The 20,782-nt window shown below is 47.3% G+C and overlaps 1 protein-coding gene across 8 annotated transcripts in view; it reads left to right on the forward strand.

Annotated features, from left to right (window-relative positions):
- Positions 1 to 20,782, forward strand: part of CC2D2A (coiled-coil and C2 domain containing 2A) — a 445,922-nt gene that overhangs the window by 291,617 nt on the left and 133,523 nt on the right. For all 8 annotated transcript variants that reach the window (XM_070757365.1, XM_070757366.1, XM_070757359.1 and 5 more), the window contains one exon: positions 3,128 to 3,219. In XM_070757365.1, the coding sequence (XP_070613466.1) occupies positions 3,128 to 3,219 (92 nt within the window). The remainder of the gene's footprint in view (positions 1 to 3,127; positions 3,220 to 20,782) is intronic.

Genomic DNA, 20,782 nt, shown 5'->3' on the forward strand with positions numbered 1-20,782 from the left:
CAGAACACATTGTAGGAACCAGCAGCACCCAAGCAGACTGGTTGAGCAGGGCTACCCTGGACCCATCGGAATGGCGTCTGGATCCAGAACTTTTCAGCAAATAGTTCATCGGTTCGGGATCCCGTTGGTGATCTTTTTGCAACCCATCTCAATGCCCAGCTCCCACGATTTTACACCCAATTTCCAGTGCCAGGCACAGAAAAGGTCAACGCTCTGTTATCTCCTTGGCCTCAAGGTCTGCTATATGCCTTTCCCCCAATGAGCCTCATCCAGAGAGTAGTGGACAAAATACTAGAGGAGCGGGCAGAAGTGTTAATGGTGGCTCCTCATTGGCCATGCCGCCCATAGTTTTCAGACCTAGTTGCACTATCGGTATCCCGCCCCCCGTGGAGGATTCTGGATCAGGACATCTCTCTCAATCAGGGGATAATAAGTGACCTGGATCCCCAATGGCTCCAGCTAACCAATTGGCACTTGAGAGGGACAGACTAAGAAACCACCAACTACCAGAAAGAGTCATCGCCACCATGCAAGCTTCCCATCACTCGTCTACATCCAAAATATACCAGGCAACATGGGCAGCCTTCTCTGAATTCTGCTCCAAGCACCAGATCAACTCTAGAGAGGCATTGGTGACTCCAGTCTTAGAGTTCTTACAGATGGGAATTGAACGTGGTTTGGCTCCCAATACCCTAAGAAGGGAGGTGGCGGCCCTCTTGACTATTATAAGAGTGGAAGCGGTTCATTCATTGACACACCATCCACGGGTGAAAGATTTGCTCTGGGGAGCCTCTCACAAACATTCCCCGACAATCCATAGGTTCCCTACAAACACCGCCAGGAGTGACAGCCCACTCAGAGTGCGGCCACAACAGCAGCATGGACAACACAAGCATCCATCAAGGACATTTGCTGAGCGGTGACCTGGTCAGCCCCATCCACATTCATTCGTCATTATAAACTGGACTCCTTTGCTTCAGTGGAGGCATCATTCTGAAGGTGCGTTTTACAACGGGTGCGCTTGTCTGCAGTGACCCTGCCACGGCCTTCTCCCACCCATGGGACTTGATCTTTGGTATAATAAATAATAATAATAATAATAATAATAATAATAATAATAATAATAATAATAATTTATTAGATTTATGTGCCGCCCCTCTCCAAAGACTGGGGCGGCTCACAACAATAAAAACAATATTATAGTAGAACAATCTAATATTAAAAAACGTATAAAACCCTATCATATTTAAAAAAGCCAAACAACAAAAGCCAAATATCCCATGTTGGTCTCTCCTTCCAAGTGCAGTGGAGAAGGACTGTCCTGAACGGTCTTCTCGATGCACTGGAAGGAGAGTCCAAACCCACCTGACATTGTCTAATCCAGGGACGCCAGAGTATTTGGGTTATCTTAAAGTTATATGTTCTTTGTTGCTGTTGAAAATAAATTTTCAGTTATCCTTATATTGTCTTTGTTTTTAAAACTGAGCTCTTGGGGGCTGCCAGGGGGCGGTGCATGGTTAATATGTTAATTTGAACTCAGTCTCTACCAATAGGATTGGTGAATTACCCATGTTAGACTCTCCTTCCAATGCATCGAGAAGACCGTTCAGGTAGGTCCAACGGTCCTTTGGCTACTTTGATAGCCATGTCACGGTATTCTGGTGTGTCAATATTAGATATGGTCTGGATACCTTGCTCAGTGATTAAGGTAGTCTCCTGAGAGGTTTGCTGTCTTTGAGCTTTAAACACTGGAGAGGATGGTGCCATTTTGGCGGTAGTTGTTGTACATGCGTTACAGTGATTAGCTATGGCTGTGGATTTGTGTCCACTCCGTAGAAGGTACCTTTCCATAAAATTGAGGGGCATTAATTCGGGGATGTCCCCATGTACCAGGAGCCCGGTCTTAACTGAGATTGAGCTGCAGAGCAGGCTGTCTTGGGGAGGGCTGGATGGAGCTCTCAGCACATGTAGCCTTTCATACCAGCGCCAGAACTGGAAGCCTGCTTGATTGTTTTAGCCCAAAATAGGTCTTTAACAAAAAGAACAGCTGTACAGTGATCCCTCGATTTTCACGGTCTCGATTTTCGCGAAACGATATACCACGGTTTTTCAAAAAATATTAATTAAAAAATACTCCACGTTTTTTTTGCTATACCACGGTTTTTCCCACCCGATGACGTCATACGTCATCACCAAGAGTCACTTCTCTGTCTCTTTCTCTTTCTTTCCTGTCATTCTCTTCCTCCCTCTCTCATCTCTTTCTTTCCTTCTCTCTCTTTCTCTATCTCTCCCCCTCTTGCTCTCGAGCGGCCGGGCGAAGGGCGGGCGAAGGGCGGGCGGGCGAGCAGCGAGCGAGTGGCGGGTGGCCGGGCGAAGGGCGGGCGAGCGGCGAGCGAGCTGACATTCTTCATCAGTGGGGGCAGAATTGCACAAGCGTTTTGTTGAGGGAAATTGCCTCAGTTTTAAACGCGAGGCTGCAAAAGAGGGAAGCCTTCGGCGTGCCGTTTCCTAAACCGTGCACGCACGGAGTCGTAGTTCTTTTTTGACAGCCGAAGCCGCCAGGGAAGGGTCTGCAGAAAACGCGTGGCCCGGCGTCGCCCTTGCATTCCTGGCTCCATCAATAAACACGCCGCCTCCGCGATTTCGAAAGGAGGGAGCCTCCCGCCCCACCGCCCCCGCCGTTGGCTTCAGCTCCGTGAAAAGTTCAGGCTTCGGACACTTGCCGCCGGCTTTGACCGAACGGGGAGGAAGAGAAGGGAAGGAAGAAGGAGGGACGGTTTCCAGTTCGCCTCAGCTCTGGCTCGGGAAAATCGGCCGGGGGCGTTGGGTGAAATAAAAGTGAGCGAGCGGCCGGGCCAACGGCGGGTGGGCGGGTGCCTACGGGGAACATGGTGGATCGGGTGGGCGGGCGGTAGCGGCGAGGGCGCCGGAGGCGCTGGGGGGCGGGGACAGCCAAAAATGGTGTTTTTACTTCCGTGCCGCTACATCACGGAAAATCGTTTTTCGCGGGAGGTCTTGGAACGTAACCCCCGCAAAAATCGAGGGATCACTGTATTTGTTATTGTGAGCAGCACAGCAATTGAGTAATTTCAGATTTAATATAATTTTATTTTTCCTTTTTTTTCAGGTTAGGGAGTCAATAATTAATCGTTTCCTGATTGCAAAGCACCGTTTTTTTCTTTCTGACTTAGTCAATGAAGATGAACTTCCTACTATTGGGTAAGGAAGAGAATATAAGTACATCTGTTTCAGATGTACCATGTTTTTGTCTTACTTTGGAGGATTTTAATCTAAATATTTTTTGAAAGAGCAATACAGGTCCTGAAAATCTTGCTTAATTTGTTTTAAAATGTAGCCATGTCCCTTTCTAAGCAAACTTGTTTATAGCTTTGTCTCAATAACGTTTAATAGAATAACATTTAATTTATCTCTGGTTTGCATTTTCAATTACATTTTCTGAAAAAATGAAGATAATTGAGAGTTGATAATGACAATGTAAAATAGATTGTGTGGAAACAATGTATTTCAACAACTATACTAGACAAGGACATCTGAAAGTAGCTATGAAAACACTACCATATAATTGACATGAGGATGTGTATGATGTCATATGCAGAACCCATCATATCAGCTATCTCTGGAAGTAAAAGAAGGACTAGGCCAGGAACTGAAGGAAAGTGGGCAGTTAACAACATTAAGGGCAGAAATGGAAACTCAATGAGAAATGAGACACATACTCAGGGAGCTCTTATGCCTGAGTGAAACTGCCTTATACCATTGTTTATTGTCAGTCCTGTAAGGTAAATCAGACATAGGACAGTTCTGTATATTTTCTATTTCCATGCAGATATTTCCAATTCAGTTTAATCTCTTGGTTCCCTCTTCAGTGAGGTTAATACCAAGCTGGCAGAAATGGCTAACACCATAGATTATAGGCTCAAGATGGATCTTGACAGACTTGAACATTGGGCCCTGGCTAATGAAATGAAATGCAAGAAAAACCAAAGTACGCATATAGACTGGGTGAAACCAGGCTTAATAGCAGTAACCATGAGAGGGATTTTAGAGTCTTAGTGGACAACCAGTTAAATATGAGTCAGTAGTATGCGGCAGCAGCCAAAAAAGCCAATGCAATCCTAAATTGCATTAACGGAAGGATACAATCAAGATCAAGTGAGATATGAATACCATTCTATAAAGCCTTAGTAAGACCAGAGGTAAAATGCTACAATTTTGATTGATTCGGAAAACCAATGGGGAAATTTTTGATTGGCCCTGCATATCTGCCCTTCCCTCCTTTCACATCTCACATCTCCTATATTCTGTTGTTTATTACCTCAGCTGATTCTGGCAGCAGGGCAGATTGCCCCTTCAGCTGAGCTAAGAAACATCAAATGAGATAAAATAATAAACTGACACTTTTTGCTGTTATTTTCCTCCCCCCCCCCACCTCTCAGGGAAAAGAATAGTAGCGTCTGGGTGTTCAGCCAAGAGCAATTATCACCTCATTAAAATATTGCAAGGTGAAAATCATATTTCCTGAAGGAACCTACTAATTCAGAAATTGCCTCAAAAAGAAACTGCCTTTTGCTTCTTCTGGAGTAGGGTTGGAGGAGGTAACCTACAAAGTCCCTTCTAACTCTATTGATCTGTAAGGATCTTTAGGTGTTTGTGTGATGTAAATTAGTGTTTTTTGTTCAGATATTGCTGAGTCATGGTCTGGTTTCAGTCTTTTTGAATGACTGGATTTTGTTTCTTATAACCAGCCATTCAAGCAGGCCAAAACTAGACCATGACTCAGAAGTAGCCAAACAAACAACATCCACACTAATTTGAATCATATAAAGATCAGTGATGTGACAGACTAGCACAATCACACTCAAGATGTCTCCTTGAATCGTGATGAAATGTTTGCAACCAAATTGCCAAGCTTAGAGTTCAGACCAACAACTCAATTACCAACTCAAGCTACTTATATTAAAATATATTCCTTCTAAAATATCTCCAGTGATGGAGCAACCACAACTTCTGAACATTCCACTGGTTAATTCTTCTCCCTGTCAGAAAATTCCTTCTTAATTCTAGGTTGGTTATTTCCTTAATTATTTATTTTATTTATTAATAGAGTTGAAAGGGACCGTTAGGTCATCGAGTCCAACCCCCTGCCTGAGCAGGAAACCCTACAGCACCCCAGCCAAATGGAAGTCCAATCTCCTCTTGAAGGTGTCCAGGGTTGGGGAGTTCACCACCTCCCCTGGCAGGCAGTTCCATTGGTTGATCGCTCTGACCATCAGGAAGTTCTTCCTTATTTCCAGGTTGAATCTCTCCTTGGTCAGCTTCCAACCATTGTTCCTCGTCCGGCCCTCTGGTGCCCTGGGAAATAAAGAGACCCCCTCCTCACCGTGGCAACCCCTCAAGTATCTGTAAACTGCTATCATGTCCCCTCTAGACCTTCTTTTTTCTAGGCTGTCCATGCCCAGTTCTTTCAATCTCTCTTCGTAAGATTTGGTTTCGAGTCCCCTAATCATTTTGGTTGCTCTTTTTTGCACCTTCTCCAGAGTTTCGATGTCTTTTTTGTAGTGAGGTGACCAAAATTGGATGCAGTACTCCAGGTGGGGTCTGACCAGGGCATAGTAGAGTGGTATTAGTACTTCCCTGGTCTTGGAGCGTATTCCTCTGTTGATGCAGCTTAGGATTGAGTTGGCTTTTTTGGCTGCTGCTGCACATTGCTGACTCATGTTTAGTTGATTGTCCACCAAGACTCCAAGATCTCTTTCGCAGTCACTACTGCTGAGTGGGGTATCTCCCAGGCTGTATGTGTGTCTAGGGTTCTTTTTGCCGAGATGGAGGACTCTGCATTTGTCGGTGTTGAACCTCATTTGGTTGGTATGGGCCCACTGTGATAGTCTGTCTAGGTCTTCTTGTACTCTGAGCCTGTCCTCAAGGGTGTTGGCTACCCCCGCCAGCTTGGTGTCATCTGCAAATTTTATTAGTTCCCCTTTTACTCCCTCGTCCAGGTCGTTGATGAAGATGTTAAAGAGTACAGGACCCAGGACAGAGCCCTGTGGTACTCCACTGTCTACTTTTTTCCATGTGGATTTGGTACCGTTGAGGACAACTCGTTGGGTGCGGTTGGTCAGCCAACTGTTTATCCATCTACATGTGTAGTAATCTACTCCATTTTTTTCTAGTTTGTGGATTAGGAGATTGTGGTCGACTTTATCGAAAGCCTTACTGAAGTCCAAGTATATGAGGTCCACTGAGTTGCGTTGGTCAACTGACTTGGTTATGGTGTTGAAAAATGATATGAGATTGGTTTGGCATGATTTGTTTCTGATGAATCCGTGCTGGCTATTGGATATGATCTTGTTTGTTTCTAGGAAGTGGGTAAGTTGTTTTTTGATTATTTTCTCCAGTATTTTTCCAGGTATAGAGGTCAGACTGATTGGTCTGTAGTTACCTGGGTCGGTCTTTTTGCCTTTTTTGTGGATGGGGACTACGTCAGCTCGCTTCCAGTCTTCCGGTAGGTCTCCAGTGATCCAGGATATTTGGTAGATGAGGAGGAGTGGTTCTGCTATGGTGTCTGCCAATTCTTTTAGGACTTTGGGGTGAAGTCCGTCTGGCCCTGGTGATTTGTATTCGTTGAGTTCCCTCAGGTAGTCCCTCACTGTGCTTTTGTCTATGTTGAGTTCGGTTCTGGGGCAGTTTGTTGCAGTTAAATTGCAGATTGGTTGGAGGGAGGTTCCCTTTTGTGTGAAGACTGATGCAAAGTAGGCGTTAAGTAGCTGTGGTTGGTCATTGCTGTCTGTGATTTCTCTACCCTCTTCGTTTTTTAGTGTGACGATTGTTTCTTTGATTTTCTTCTTATTGTTGATGTGTTGGAAGAATCTTTTTTTGTTGTCTTTGACTTCCGCTGCAAGGTGTTGTTCATATTGTGCCTTTGCTGTTTTTATTTTTTGTTTGCAGGAACTGGCTGTTTGCTGATATTCCACTTTGGTTATGAGTCCTTCTTTCCATTGTTTGTACTTAGCTTTTTTTCCTTTTATGTCATCTGCGAGGGCTTTGTTTAGCCATGCAGTTTTGGTTTTCCTGTTTTTCCTTTTCATGGGGATTGCGTTGTTTTGGGCGTCTATGATGCTGTTTTTTAGGATCACCCAGGCTTCCTGAGTGGTTTTTCCTTCTAAGAGTTCGTTCCAGGGGCATTGTTCAAGGTTCGCTCTGAGCTTGTTAAAGTCCGCTTTTCTGAAGTCTGGGACTGTAGTGGTGTTGGGTATAGTAGCTAGTGATTGCACTATGTTGAATTTGAGGATGACGTGGTTACTCTCTCCTAGTTTCCCTTCTTCTTCTGTTCCCTCTATTGTTTCTTCCCTGTTTGTTAGTATTAGGTCTAATATAGCATTCCCTCTGGTTCCTGTTTCAACTTTTTGGGTTAGAAAGTTGTCAGCTAGACTGGAAAGGAATTTGGCAGACTTTCCGCTTGGTGCTGAGTTAGTTTTCCAGTTGATGTCTGGGTAGTTGAAGTCCCCCATTATTGTCGTGCTGTGTTTGTTGCATATGTCTGTTAGTTGGCATGTGAAGAGGTCGTCCATTGAGTCTGTTTGATTGGGTGGTCTGTAGTATACTCCAATTGTGGTGTTGCTCTTTTTTTCTTTTATGTTGACCCATATGATTTCTAGGGGGTTATCATCTTTGGTTGGATGTAGTTCTGTGGCAGTATAGTGGTCTTTGATGTATAGTGCAACACCTCCTCCTTTCTTGTTTGACCTGTTCTTCTTGAAGAGGTTGTAACACATTATCTGTGTGTTCCAGGCGTGTGTTTCGTCCCACCAGGTTTCTGTGATTCCAATTAGATCGTATTGGCCGTCGTGTATTAATAATTCCAGTTCATCCTATTTGTTTCCCAAGCTTTGTGCGTTTGTGTACAGGCATTTTAGGTGTTTGTGTTTGTTTGCAGGTAGAAATTTTTTATTCTCAGGTTTGTTTGTAGGCTTGTCCCATTCCCCTTCCTTGTTTTGTTCAGTGTTTTGTCGTATAGTTTGGTCACCCTCCCCTCTCAGAGCTAGTTTAAAGCCCTCCTGATGAGTTGGGCTAGTCGGTTGCCTAGGAGGTTCTTCCCCGCTCTAGTGAGGTGTAGCCCGTCGCTTGCTAGAAGCCCTTCTTGGAGATAGTGCAGGCCATGGTCGAGGAAGCCAAAGTTCTTATGGCGACACCATCCTTTAAGCCAGTGATTTATCTGCGGGATTTTGCGTTCTCTGGCGGGGTGTCGTCCTCTAGTGGGGAGGATGGAAGAAAAAACAACCTGAGCACCTGTTTTTCTGATTGTGTTGCCCAAGTGGTCATAGTCTTTCATAATTTGGTTCATGTCTTTCCCTGTGTCGTTGATTCCCGCATGAATCACCAATAGTGGGTAGTAGTCCGTGGGTTTGAGTATTTTGGTGAGGTTTTCAGTTATGTCAGAGATTTTAGCTCCAGGGAGGCAGCACACCTCTCTAGATTGGTTGTCTGGTCTGCAGATGGGAGGCTCGGTTCCCCTGAGGATTGAGTCTCCAATTACCAGTACTCTCCTTTTCTTATTGGCTGGCTTGTGGTGAGGGAGGTTAGCTTCTGTTGAGGCTTTTGGTGGAATTGTGTTGTGCTTGGTTCTTGGTGGTTCTTTGTCAGATGTTTGCAGGTTTTCTTGTTCCGAGAGTACTGAATATTTGTTGCTTGTAGGCAGTGGGGTTGGGAGGAGGAGGGTTGGAGTTGGTGGAGGCTTGTTTTTTCGTCTTAGGGTGATGTGTGTCCAGCTATTTACTGCTTCTGGGGTGTGGATTCGGCTTAGCTCCTCTGGGGTGTTGGTTTTGTTGGGAGTCTGATGGATTTTCTCATTGTGATGTTGGTGCTTCAGGGTTGTTAGGTTTTTCTCTAGGTTTTCGATTTTTTCCTCAAGTGGCTGGATGAGTTTGCATTTGTTGCAGGTAAAGTTTTGGAGGTTTGAGGGGAGGAGTGAGTACATGGAGCACAAACTGCAGCACACCAAACCATTAGTTTCCATCCATTCCTTCTTGTCCTGCTTTCAGGTACTTTGGAAAATAAGTTAACCCCTATCTTCTTTGTGGCAGCCCCTCAAATATTGGAACACTGCTATCATGCAAACAAATCAAACAAAACAAATCATGCCAAGCCAATCTCATTTTATTCTTCAACACTGTGACCAAATTAATAGATCAGCGAAATGCAGTAGATTTAGTGTACTTGGATTTCAGCAAAGCATTTGAAAAAGTGGACCACAACCTACTTCTCTGCAAGCTAAAAAAAAGTTGGATAGACAGCTACACAATCAGATGGTTTAACAAGTGGCTGACCAACCCTACCCAATGAGTAGTCCTTAATGCGTCCAAGTCCACATGGGGAGAAGTAACCAGTGGGGTTCCACAAGGTTCCGTCCTAGGCCCAGTACTCTTTAATATCTTCATTAATGACCCAGATTAGGGAATAAAAGGGGAATTAACTAACCAAATTTCAGCTGGTGAGAGTAGCCAATACTCCAGAGGCTCAGAATCCAGATGAATCTTGACAGGCTTGTACACTGGGTCCAAACAAATAAAATGAAATTCAATGCAGAGAAAAGTAAAGTCCTACACATAGGTAAGAAAAACCAAAGACATACATATAAACTGAGTGAAACTACACTCAATAGCAGTGACTGCGAGACGGCTCTTGGAGGAAAACCAACTAAATATGATCCAGCAATGTGCAGCAGCCGCCAAAAAAGCCAATACAATCCTAAATTGCATTAAAAGAAGGATACAATCTAGGACTAGTGAGGTACTAATACCACTTAATAAAGCCTTAGTTAGACCACATTACTGCATTCAGTTTATAAAGCTCTACATGGCATCGGACCAGAATACCTCCGGGACCGTCTTCTGGCACATGAATCCCAGCAGCTGATTAGGTCCCACAAAGTGGGCCTTCTCCAGGTCCCGTCGACTAAGCAATGTCGTCTGGTGGGGCCCAGGGGAAGAGCCTTCTCTGTGGTGGCCCCAGCCCTCTGGAACCAATTCCCCGCCGGAGATCAGAACTGCCCCCACCCTCCTTGTCTTTCGTAAGTTGTTGAAAACTCACCTTTGTCGCCAGGCATGGGGAAATTGACACCTCCTCTAACTACTGCTTTTTGTATGGTTTGATTGGGTTGTGTGATTATTTTATTAATAAGGGTTTTTAAATTATGTTTTTAAATATTGGATTTGTACATTGTTATTATTGTTGTGAACCGCCCCGAGTTCTCAGAGGGGTGGCATACAAATCTAATATATTGTTGTTGTTGTTGTTGTTGTTGTTATTGTTATTATTATTATTATTATTATTATTATTATTATTATTATTATTACAGTAGTACCTCATCGTACGAACTTAATTCGTTCCGTGACAAGATTCGTAAGTAGAAAAGTTCGTAAGATGAAACAATGTTTCCCATAGGAATCAATGTAAAAGCAAATAATGTGTGCAAACCCATTAGGAAAATCCAAACTTTAAGGCTTAAAAAAAAGTGGTGGGTGGACAAAGTAAAGGCTAACGGAGTGGAGAGGGACAGCGAGGAAAAGCGAGGAATGGAGATCCTAACGAAGGCTAACACCGCCCAAATTGGTCCCAAAATCAACCCTCCAGACGCTTCCTACGCCGCCCCAAATCTCTCCCAAAATCACCCCTCCAAAAGCTTCCTACATTGCCTCAAATTGCTCCTAAAATCGCCCCTTCAAAACCTTCCTACATTCCTAAATCACTCCTAAAATTGCCCCTCCAAAAGCTTCTTACATTGCCCCAAATCATTCCTAAAATCTCCCCTCCAAAACCTTCCTACCTTGCCCCAAATCACTCCAAAAATCATCCCTCCAAAAGCTTCTACGTTGCCCCAAATCACTCTTAAAATTGCCCCTCCAAAACCTTCCTACGTTGCCCCAAATCACTCCAAAAATCACCCCTCCAGCCACTTCCTATGCCACCTCAAATTGAGGTCCTAACGAAGGCAAATGGAGTGAAGAAAGGCAGCAAGGAGAAACCAGGCAAACACTTACTATGCCACCCAAATCGAGGTCCTAATGAAGGCAAATGGAGTGAAGAAAGGCAGCAAGGAGAAACAAGGCATTTTAAAAGGAGAGGTGATTTTGGAAGACTTTGGAAGTGATTTGGGGTGACATAGGAAGCTTTTGGGGGAGCAATTTTGGAGGCAATTTGGGGTGGCATAGGGAGCATCTGGAGGGGTGATTTTGGGAGCAATTTGGAGTGGTGTAGGGAGCTTTTGGGGGAGCGATTTTGGAGGTGATTTGGGGTGGTGTAGGAAGCTTTTGGAGGGGTGATTTTGGGAGCAATTTGGAGCGGTGTAGGAAGCTTTTGGGGGAGCAATTTTGGAGGCAATTTGGAGCAGTGTAGGAAGCTTTTGGAGGGGTGATTTTGGGAGCAATTTGGAGCGGTGTAGGAAGCTTTAGGAGGGATGATTTTGGAGGCAATTTGGAGTGGTGTAGGAAGCTTTTGGAGGGGTGATTTTAGCAGCGAGATGGGGCAAAGGAAGCAGTAGGTTAGGGGTGATTTTGACAGCGGGATGGGGGCAGCTGCAAGGAGCAGAGGAAGCGCAGGGCTAGAGGTGAAAGTGGCAGGGAAATGGGGCAGCTCCGGCATTCTCCACCTTGGAACTGCAGGTACAAGCTAAAGGAGGTGGGGAATCTCGGCAGGGGCGGCAAGCAAATGGGAAATCCCGGCGGTGGCAGACACAAGGCAGGGGAATCCCTGCGGGCAGTAAGAGAGCCCATGCGCAGTAAGAGAGCCCATGCACCCTGGCTCGGGTTCATAAGGTGAAAATGGTTCTTAAGAAGAGGCAAACAAATCTTAAACACCTGGTTCATATCTTAAGTTTGTATGAAGAGGCGTTTGTAAGACGAGGTATCACTGTATTATTATTATTATTTTGGTCACCATACTACAAAAAAGACATTGAAACTCTAGAGAAAGTGCAGAAGAGAGCAACTAGGATGATGATGATAATAATAATAATAATAATAATCATCATCATCATCATCATCATCATCATAATTATTATTATTATTATTTATTAGATTTGTATGCCTCCCCTCTCCGAAGACTCGGGGCGGCTCACAACAATAATAAAAACAATGTTACAGTGGAACAAATCTAATATTAAAAGAGAAAAAGACATATAAAACCCTATCATTTAAAACCAAACAATACATACATACCAAACATAAAGTATAAAAGCCTGGGGAAGGTGTCTCAGTTCCCCCATGCCTGGTGATATAGGTGGGTCTTGAGTAGCTTACGAAAGACAAGGAGGGTGGGGGCAGTTCTAATCTCCGGGGGGAGTTGATTCCAGAAGGCCGGAGCTGCCACAGAGAAGGCTCTTCCCCTGGGGCCCGCCAAATGACATTGTTTAGTCGATGGGACCCGGAGAAGGTCAACTCTGTGAGACCTTATCGGTCGCTGGGATTTGTGCAGTAGGTACTCTGGTCCAGTGCCATGTAGGGCTTTAAAGGTCATAACCAACACTTTGAATTGTGACCAGAAACTGATCGGCAACTAGTGCAGGCCATGGAGTGTTGTAGAAATGTGGGCAAATCTGGGAAGCCCCACGATGGCTCTTGCGGCCACATTCTGCACAATCTGAAGTTTCCGAACACTTTTCAAAGGTAGCCCCATGTAGAGAGCGTTGCAGTAATCGAACCTCGAGGTAATGAGGTCCTGAGCGACTGTGAGCAATGACTCCCTGTCTAAATAGGGCTGCAACAGGTGCACCAGGTAAACCTGGGCAAACGCCCTCCTCGCCACAGCCGAAATAACCCCCCCCCCAGGGTAATGGATGGACAGATGGAATTGTCCTTGGGAGGCAAAACCCACAGCCACTCCTTCTTCTCTGGGTTGAGTTTGGGCTTGTTGACACCCATCCAGACCCCAACAGCCTCCAGGCACTAGCACATCACTTCCACTGCTTCGTTGACTGGACATGGGGTGGAGATGTATAACTGGGTATCATTGGCATATTGATGATACCTCACCCCATGCCCTTGGATGATTTCACCCAGCAATTTCATGTAGATATTAAATAGCAGGGGGGAGAGGACTGACCCCTGAGGCACCCCACAAGGGAGAGACCTAGAGGTCGACCTCTGACCCCCACTAACACTGACTGCGACTGACCAGAGAGGTAGGAGGAGAACCACTGGAGAACAGTGCCTCCCACTCCCAACTCCTCCAGCCGGCGCAGAAGGATACCATAGTCGATGGTATCGAAAGCCGCTGAGAAGTCAAGAAGCACCAGGACAGAGGACAAGCCCCTGTCCCGGGCCCGCCAGAGATCATCCATCAATGTGACCAAAGCAGTTTCTGTGCTGTAGACAGGCCTGAATCCAGACTACTGAGGGCCTAGATAATCAGCTTCTTCCAAGGACCGCTGGAGTTGGAGCGCCACCACCTTCTCAACAACCTTCCCCATAAAGGGAAGGTTGGAGACTGGATGGTAGTTATTAAGCACGGCTGGGTCCAGAGAAGGCTTCTTCAGGAGGGGGCGCACAAGTGCCTCCTTATAAGGACCCGGAAAGGACCCCCTCCCCAAGGAGGCATTGACAATCTCCTGGACTCAGCTCTGTGTCACCTCTCGGCTGGCTGAAACCAACGAAGAGGGACACGGATCAAAGTAAACAGGTGGCGAAACTCACAGCTCCAATGGCCTTGTCCACTTCATCAGGTGTCGCCAAGTCAAACTCTTCCCAGACAGATGGACAAAGATGTTTATCCCCAGTTACCTTGACTGACTCGTTGTCAGCCGATACTGCTATGCAATTGGAGTCGAGGTCCGCCCGGATCCGAATGACTTTATCAGCGAAAAACTAGTTAAATTCCTTGGCACTGCCCTGCAAGGACTCTCCAACTTCCCCCTGATTTAGAAGGGAGCGGGTCACCTTAAACAGAGCATCCGGGCGGGATTCCGCTGATGCAATCAAGGCGGCAAGCCCTTCTCCGAAGACTCGGGGCAGCTCAGAAGACACAATATAAAACAATGTGCATAAACCTAATTAACTAAAAACTACAAGCTAAAAACCCAATATATTAAAATCAGTCAGACAATTCAATCACATACATCACAATTAGTAGTCAGGGAGGTCTTGATCTAATTGCCTCATGCCTGGCAACATAAGTGAGTCTTGAGACTCTTGTGAGTCTGGAGACTTGTGGAAAGCGAGGAGGGTGGGGGCGCTGTGAATCTCTGGAGGGAGCTGATTCCAGAGGGCCATAGAGAAGGCTCTTCCCTGGTTGACGGGACCTGGAGAAGGCCAACTCTGTGGGACCTAACCGGCCACTGCGATTCATGCGGCAGAATGAGGTCCTGTAAGTAATCTGGTCCTATGCCATGTACGACTTTGTAGGTCATCACCAACACTTTGAATTGTGTCCGGAAACGAATGCAGTCCACGGAGTGTTGGAGAAACATGGGTGTATCTAGGAAAACTCATAACTGCTTACGCGGCTGCATTCTGCATGATTTGAAGTTTCCGAACACTTCAGAGGTAGCCCCATGTAGAGAGCATTGCAGTAGTCGAACTTTGAGGTGATAAGGGCATGAGTGACTGTTAGCAAAGACTCCCTGTCCAAATAGGGATGCAACTGGTGCACCAGGTGAACCTGGGCAAATGATCCCCTCGCTACAGCTGAAAGATGATGTTCTAAAGTCAGCTGTGGGTCAAGGAGGATGCCCAAATTGTGGACCCTCTCTGAAGGGGTCAGTAATCCCCCCTCCAGGGTAATGGATGGACAGATGGGATTGTCCTTGGGAGGCAAAACCCACAGCCACTCGGTCTTGTCGGGGTTGAGTTTGAGCCTGTTGGCATCCATCCAGACCCTAACAGCCTCCAGGCACCGGCACATCACTTCCACTGCTTCTGGGTGTTATCAGCGTACTGGTGACAACTCACCCCATGTCCTTGGATGATCTCACCCAGCGGTTTCATGTAGATATTAAACAGCAGGGGGCAGGGGACCAACCCCTGAGGAACTCCACAAGGGAGGAACCTAGGGGTTGACCTCTGGCCCCCACTAACATTGACTGCGGCCGACCAGAGAGGTAGGAGGAGAACCACCATAAAATGGTGCCTTCCACTCCCAACCCCTCAAGTCGGCGCAGAAGGATACCATGGTTGATGATATCGAAAGCCGCTGAGAGGTCAAGAAGCACCAGGACAGAGGATAAACCCCTATCCTGGGCCCGTCAGAGATCATCCATCAGCGTGAACAAAGCAGTTTCCATGCTGTAGCGGACATGAATCCTGACTGCTGAGGGCCTAGATAATCAGCTTCATGCAAGGACCACTGGAGCTGGAGCGACACTACCTTCTCAACAACCTTCCCCATAAAGGGAAGGTTGGAGACCGGGCAATATAGCTGGGTTCAGGGAAAGCTTCTTGAGGAGGGGGCACGCAAGTGCCTCCTTGTAGGGAACCGGGAAGGACCCTCCCCCTCAAAGAAGTATTGACAATCTCCTGGACCCAGCTCTGTGTCACCTCCCTGCTCGCCGAGACCAGCCAGGAGGGACACGGGTACAACGAATAGGTGGCGGAACTCACATCTCCAATGGTCTTGTCTATTTCATCAGATGTCACCAGGTCAAACTCACCCCACACAAATGGACTAGGATGGCCCCAGTCATCTCAACTGACTTGTTGTCAGCCGACACTGCATTCTAATTGGAGTCAAGGTCTGTCTGAATCTAAGCAATTTTATCAGCGAAAAACTTGTTAAAGTCCTCAGCACTACCCTGCAAGGGTTCATCAACACCCCACCCCCATTTAAAGAGGGAGCAAGTCACCTTAAACAGGGTGGGTGGGATTCTGCTGATGCAATCAAGGCGGTATGACGCGCATCTTTCTGCCTTGAGCGCCACTTTATACGTCTTAATATGAGCTCTTAAAAGTGTTTGGTCAGATTCAGATTTGCTTTTCCTCCAACGCTTCTCTAGACGTCTCTTCTGGCATTTCATCCCCTGGAGTTCCTTGGTAAACCAGGGAACTCTCTGGGGTCTGCTGCCATAGAGAGGTCGCAACGGCACAATTTGGTCAAGAGCCCCTGCTGCCACCATATTCCAGGCCACAGCAAGAGACTCTGCCAAATGATAAGGGGACTGGAAACTAAAACATATGAAGAGAGGTTGCAGGAACTGGACATGGCTAGTCTAGCAAAGAAAAGGACCAGGGGAGACATGATAGCAGTGTTCCAATACCTGTAAAGCTGCCACAGAGAGGAGGAGGTCAGGCTGTTTTCCAAAACACCAGAGGCCAGATAAGGAATAATGGATGAAAGCTGACCAAAGAGAGATTTAACCTGGAAATAAGAAGCAACGTTCTGATGGCGAGAGTGATCAACCAATGGAATAGCTTGCCTGCAGAAGTTGTGACTGTCAATGGGAGATTGGACTGCCATTTGTCCAAAGTGGTGTAGGATCTTCTGCTTGGGCAGGGGGTTGAACTAGATGACTTACAAGGTCCCTTCCAACTCAAACAAACAAACAAACAAACAAATGTAATCCCTAGTCTTTTTTTGTCATTAGACTAGACATACTCAATTTCTGCAACCATTATTCATGTAGTGTTTGTCTGAAATTACAATGACACTGAAAAAAGAGACTTGCAACCAGTCCTTGCAATTTCAATCATTGTCATGTAGTCAGAATTCAGGTGTTTTGGCAATTGGCATGCATTTACAATGGTTGCAGCATCCTAACATCATGTATTGGCCATCTGCAACCTCCCTAGCCAGTTTCTGACAAGCAAAGTCAAATCAGCAAGTTTTGTTTAACAGCCACAGAACCCACATTGATTTGCTTAACACTCATGGCAAAATCAGGCATAACTTAACAACTTAACAACTTAACAACAGAAGAAATTCTGATCCAAATATGGTTGTAAGATAAGGACTATATGGCAATAGCATTTAGAATTATACACCATGTTACAGTGCTTTACAACTTTCTCTAAGAGATTTACAAAGTCAGCATATTGCCCCCAACAATCTGGATCCTCATTTTACCCACCTCAGAAGGATGGAAGGCTGAGTCAACCTGGAGCCAGGTGAGATTTGAACTGCCAAATTGCAATCAGCAGGCAGTCAGCAGAAGTAGCTTGCAGTACTGCACTCTAACCACTGCACCATTGTGTCTCATATACAGCAAGTCACAGAAGTGAGTACACCCCCTCACATTTTGTAAATATTTACCTCGTCTTACGAACCCCTCTTCATACGAATTTTTTGTGATACAAACCCGGTGTTTAAGATTTTTTTGCCTCTTCTTCTGAACTATTTTCACCTTACGAACCCGAGCCGCCGCTGCTGGGATGCCCCAAAGCGCTGGGATTTCCCTGGGAATCCCTGCCTCCAGACTTCCGTTGCCAGCCAAAGCGCCCGTTCTTGCATTGCTGGGATTTCCCTGAGGCTCCCATCACTGGGAGTCCCTTCATTTTTGCCAGCGCTTCTTTGAATGCCAGCGACAAACTCCCCTCTTCCAAACTGCATAAGGGAAATGACCACAGTGGGGGGGACAAAAATGGGAGGCAGGGACACATGGAGCTCAAGAGAGGAGAAAGTTGTGGGGGACATGAACACGGGGGGGGGACAAAAACAGGAGGCAGAAACTCACGGAGCTCAAGAGAGGAGAAAGTTGTGGGGGAGATGAGCAGAGTGGGGGGGACAAAAACGGGAGGCAGGGACTCACGGAGCTCAAGAGAGGAGAAAGTTGTGGGGGAGATGAGCAGAGTGGGGGGGGACAAAAACGGGAGGCAGGGACTCACGGAGCTCAAGAGAGGAGAAAGTTGTGGGGGAGATGAGTACAGCGGGGGAGAGAAAAAGGAGAGGCAAGAACTCAAGGAGCTCAAGAGAGGAGAAAGGTGTGGGGGAGATGAGCAGTGGGGGGCAAAAACAGAAGGCAGGGACACGGAGCTCAAGAGAGGAGAAAGTTGTAGGGGAGATGAGCACAGTCGGGGGGACAAAAACGGGAGGCAGGGACTCACGGAGCTCAAGAGGAGAAAGTTGTGGGGGAGATGAGCACAGTGGGGAGACAAAAATGGGAGGCAGGGATGCACGGAGCTCAAAAGAGGAGAAAGTTGTGGGGGGTGAGTACAGTGGGGAGGATAAAAATGGGAGGCAGGGACTCATGGAGCTCAAGAGAGGAGAAATGTGTGGAGAAGATGAGCAGAGTGGGGCTACAAAAACGGGTGGCAGGGACTCATGGAGCTCAAGGGAGGAGAAAGTTGTGATGGAGATGAGCACAGTGGGGGAGACAAAAACGGGAGGCAGGGACTCACGGAGCTCAAGAGAGGAGAAAGTTGTGATGGAGATGAGCACAGTGGGGGAGACAAAAACGGGAGGCAGGGACTCACGGAGCTCAAGGGAGGAGAAAGTTGTGATGGAGATGAGCACAGTGGGGGGGGGCAAAAACGGAAGGCAGGGCCTCACGGAACTCAAGGGAGGAGAAAGGAGTGGGGGAGATGAGCACAGTGAGGGGGGACAAAAATGGGAGGCAGGGACTCATGGAGCTCAAGAGAAGAGAAAGGTGTGGGCTAGATGAGCACAGTGGGGGGGACAAAAACGGGAGGCAGGGCTTCACGGAGTCCAAGAGAGGAGAAAGGTGTGGGGGAGATGAGCACAGTGGGGGGGGGGCAAAAACGGAAGGCAGGGACTCACGGAACTCAAGGGAGGAGAAAGGAGTGGGGGAGATGAGCACAGTGGGGGGGACAAAAATGGGAGGCAGGGACTCATGGAGCTCAAGAGAAGAGAAAGGTGTGGGCTAGATGAGCACAGTGGGGGGGACAAAAACGGGAGGCAGGGCCTCACGGAGCTCAAGAGAGGAGAAAGTTGTGGGGGAGATGAGCACAGTGGGGAGACAAAAACGGGAGGCAGGGATGCACAGAGCTCAAGAGAGGAGAAAGTTGTAGGGGAGGTGAGTACAGTGGGGGGGATAAAAATGGGAGGCAGGGACTCACAGAGCTCAAGAGAGGAGAAAGTTGTGTGCTAGATGAGCACAGTGGGGGGGATAAAAATGGGAGGCAGGGACTCACAGAGCTCAAGAGAGGAGAAAGTTGTGGGGGAGATGAGCAGAGGGGGGGACAAAAACGAGAGGCAAGGACTCACGGAGCTCAAGAGAGGAGAAAGGTCTTGGGGAGATGAGCACAGTGAGGGGGTGACAAAAACGGGAGGCAGGGCTTCACGGAGTCCAAGAGAGGAGAAAGGTGTGGGGGAGATGATCACAGTGGGGGGGGGGGCAAAAACGGAAGGCAGGGCCTCACAGAACTTAAGAGAGGATAAAGGAGTGGGGGAGATGAGCACAGTGGGGGGGGGACAAAAATGGGAGGCAGGGACTCATGGAGCTCAAGAGAAGAGAAAGGTGTGTGCTAGATGAGCACAGTGGGGGGGACAAAAACGGGAGGCAGGGACTCACGGAGCTCAAGAGAGGAGAAAGTTGTGGGGGAGATGAGCACAGTGGGGTGGACAGAAATGGGAGGCAAAGACTCATGGAGCTCAAGAGAGGCTCTTTTTGCCTTGCTTCGTTGGGACTGCCACCTCTTGCCACCTCTCGTTGTCCCTCCCTCCACTCCGTTTGCCTCAGCTTTGTCTGCCTGCTGCTTTTTTCTCTCTTTTCTACTGCGGCTTGATTTCCTGGCTCCAATCCTCCCCCGCAGGGAGGCGGAACCGATTAGGAGGTTCCGCCCCAGGCGCCTGATGGACCCTGTAGGCTTTCAGAAGGTGCTTGGGGTTTTACCAGATTCACTCGTCCACAGCTTGGCAGAGTCTCTTGCTGAGGCCTGGAACAAGGCTGCAGCGAAGGCTCTTGACAGAATTGTGCCACTGCGACCTCTCTGTTGCACTAGACCCCGTAGAGCCCCATGGTTCAACGAGGAGCTCCGGGAGTTGAAACACCAGAAGAGACGTCTAGAGAAGCGATGGAGGAAGAGTAAGTCCGAATCCGATCGAACACTTGTAAGAGCTTTTGTTAAGACCTACAAAGTGGTGCTCAAGGCAGCAAGATGCGCATACCATGCCGCCTTGATTGCATCAGCAGAATCCCGCCCGGCTGCTCTGTTTAGGGTGACCTACTCCCTTCTGACTCAGGGGGGAGTTGGGGAACCCTTGCAGGGTAGTGCCGAGGAATTTAACTTGTTTTTCGTTGATAAAGTTGCTCGGATCTGGGCGGAACTCGACTCCAATTGTATAGCAATATCGGCTGACAATGAGTCAGTCAAGGTGACCGGGGCTAAACGTCTTTGTCCATCTGTCTGGGAGGAGTTTGACTTGGTGACACCTGATGAAGTGGACAAGGCCATTGGAGCTGTGAGTTCCGCCACCTGTTTACTGGATCCGTGTCCCTCTTGGCTGGTTTCGGCCATCCGAGGTGACACGGAGCTGGGTCCAGGAGATTGTCAATGTGCTTAATAACTTTCGTCCAGTCTCCAACCTTCCCTTTATGGGGAAGGTTGTTGAGAAGGTGGTGGCGCTCCAACTCCAGCGGTCCTTGGAAAAAGCCGATTATCTAGGTCCTCAGCAGTCTGGATTCTTCAGAAGAGAAGGATTTAGGGGTAGTGATTTCTGACAGTCTCAAAATGGGTGAGCAGTGTGGTCGGGCAGTAGGAAAGGCAAGTAGGATGCTTGGCTGCATAGCTAGAGGTATAACAAGCAGGAAGAGGGAGATTGTGATCCCCTTATATAGAGCGCTGGTGAGACCACATTTGGAGTACTGTGTTCAGTTCTGGAG

The sequence above is a fragment of the Erythrolamprus reginae genome, chromosome 7, assembly GCF_031021105.1.
Source record: "Erythrolamprus reginae isolate rEryReg1 chromosome 7, rEryReg1.hap1, whole genome shotgun sequence".
Lineage (NCBI taxonomy): Eukaryota > Metazoa > Chordata > Lepidosauria > Squamata > Dipsadidae > Erythrolamprus > Erythrolamprus reginae.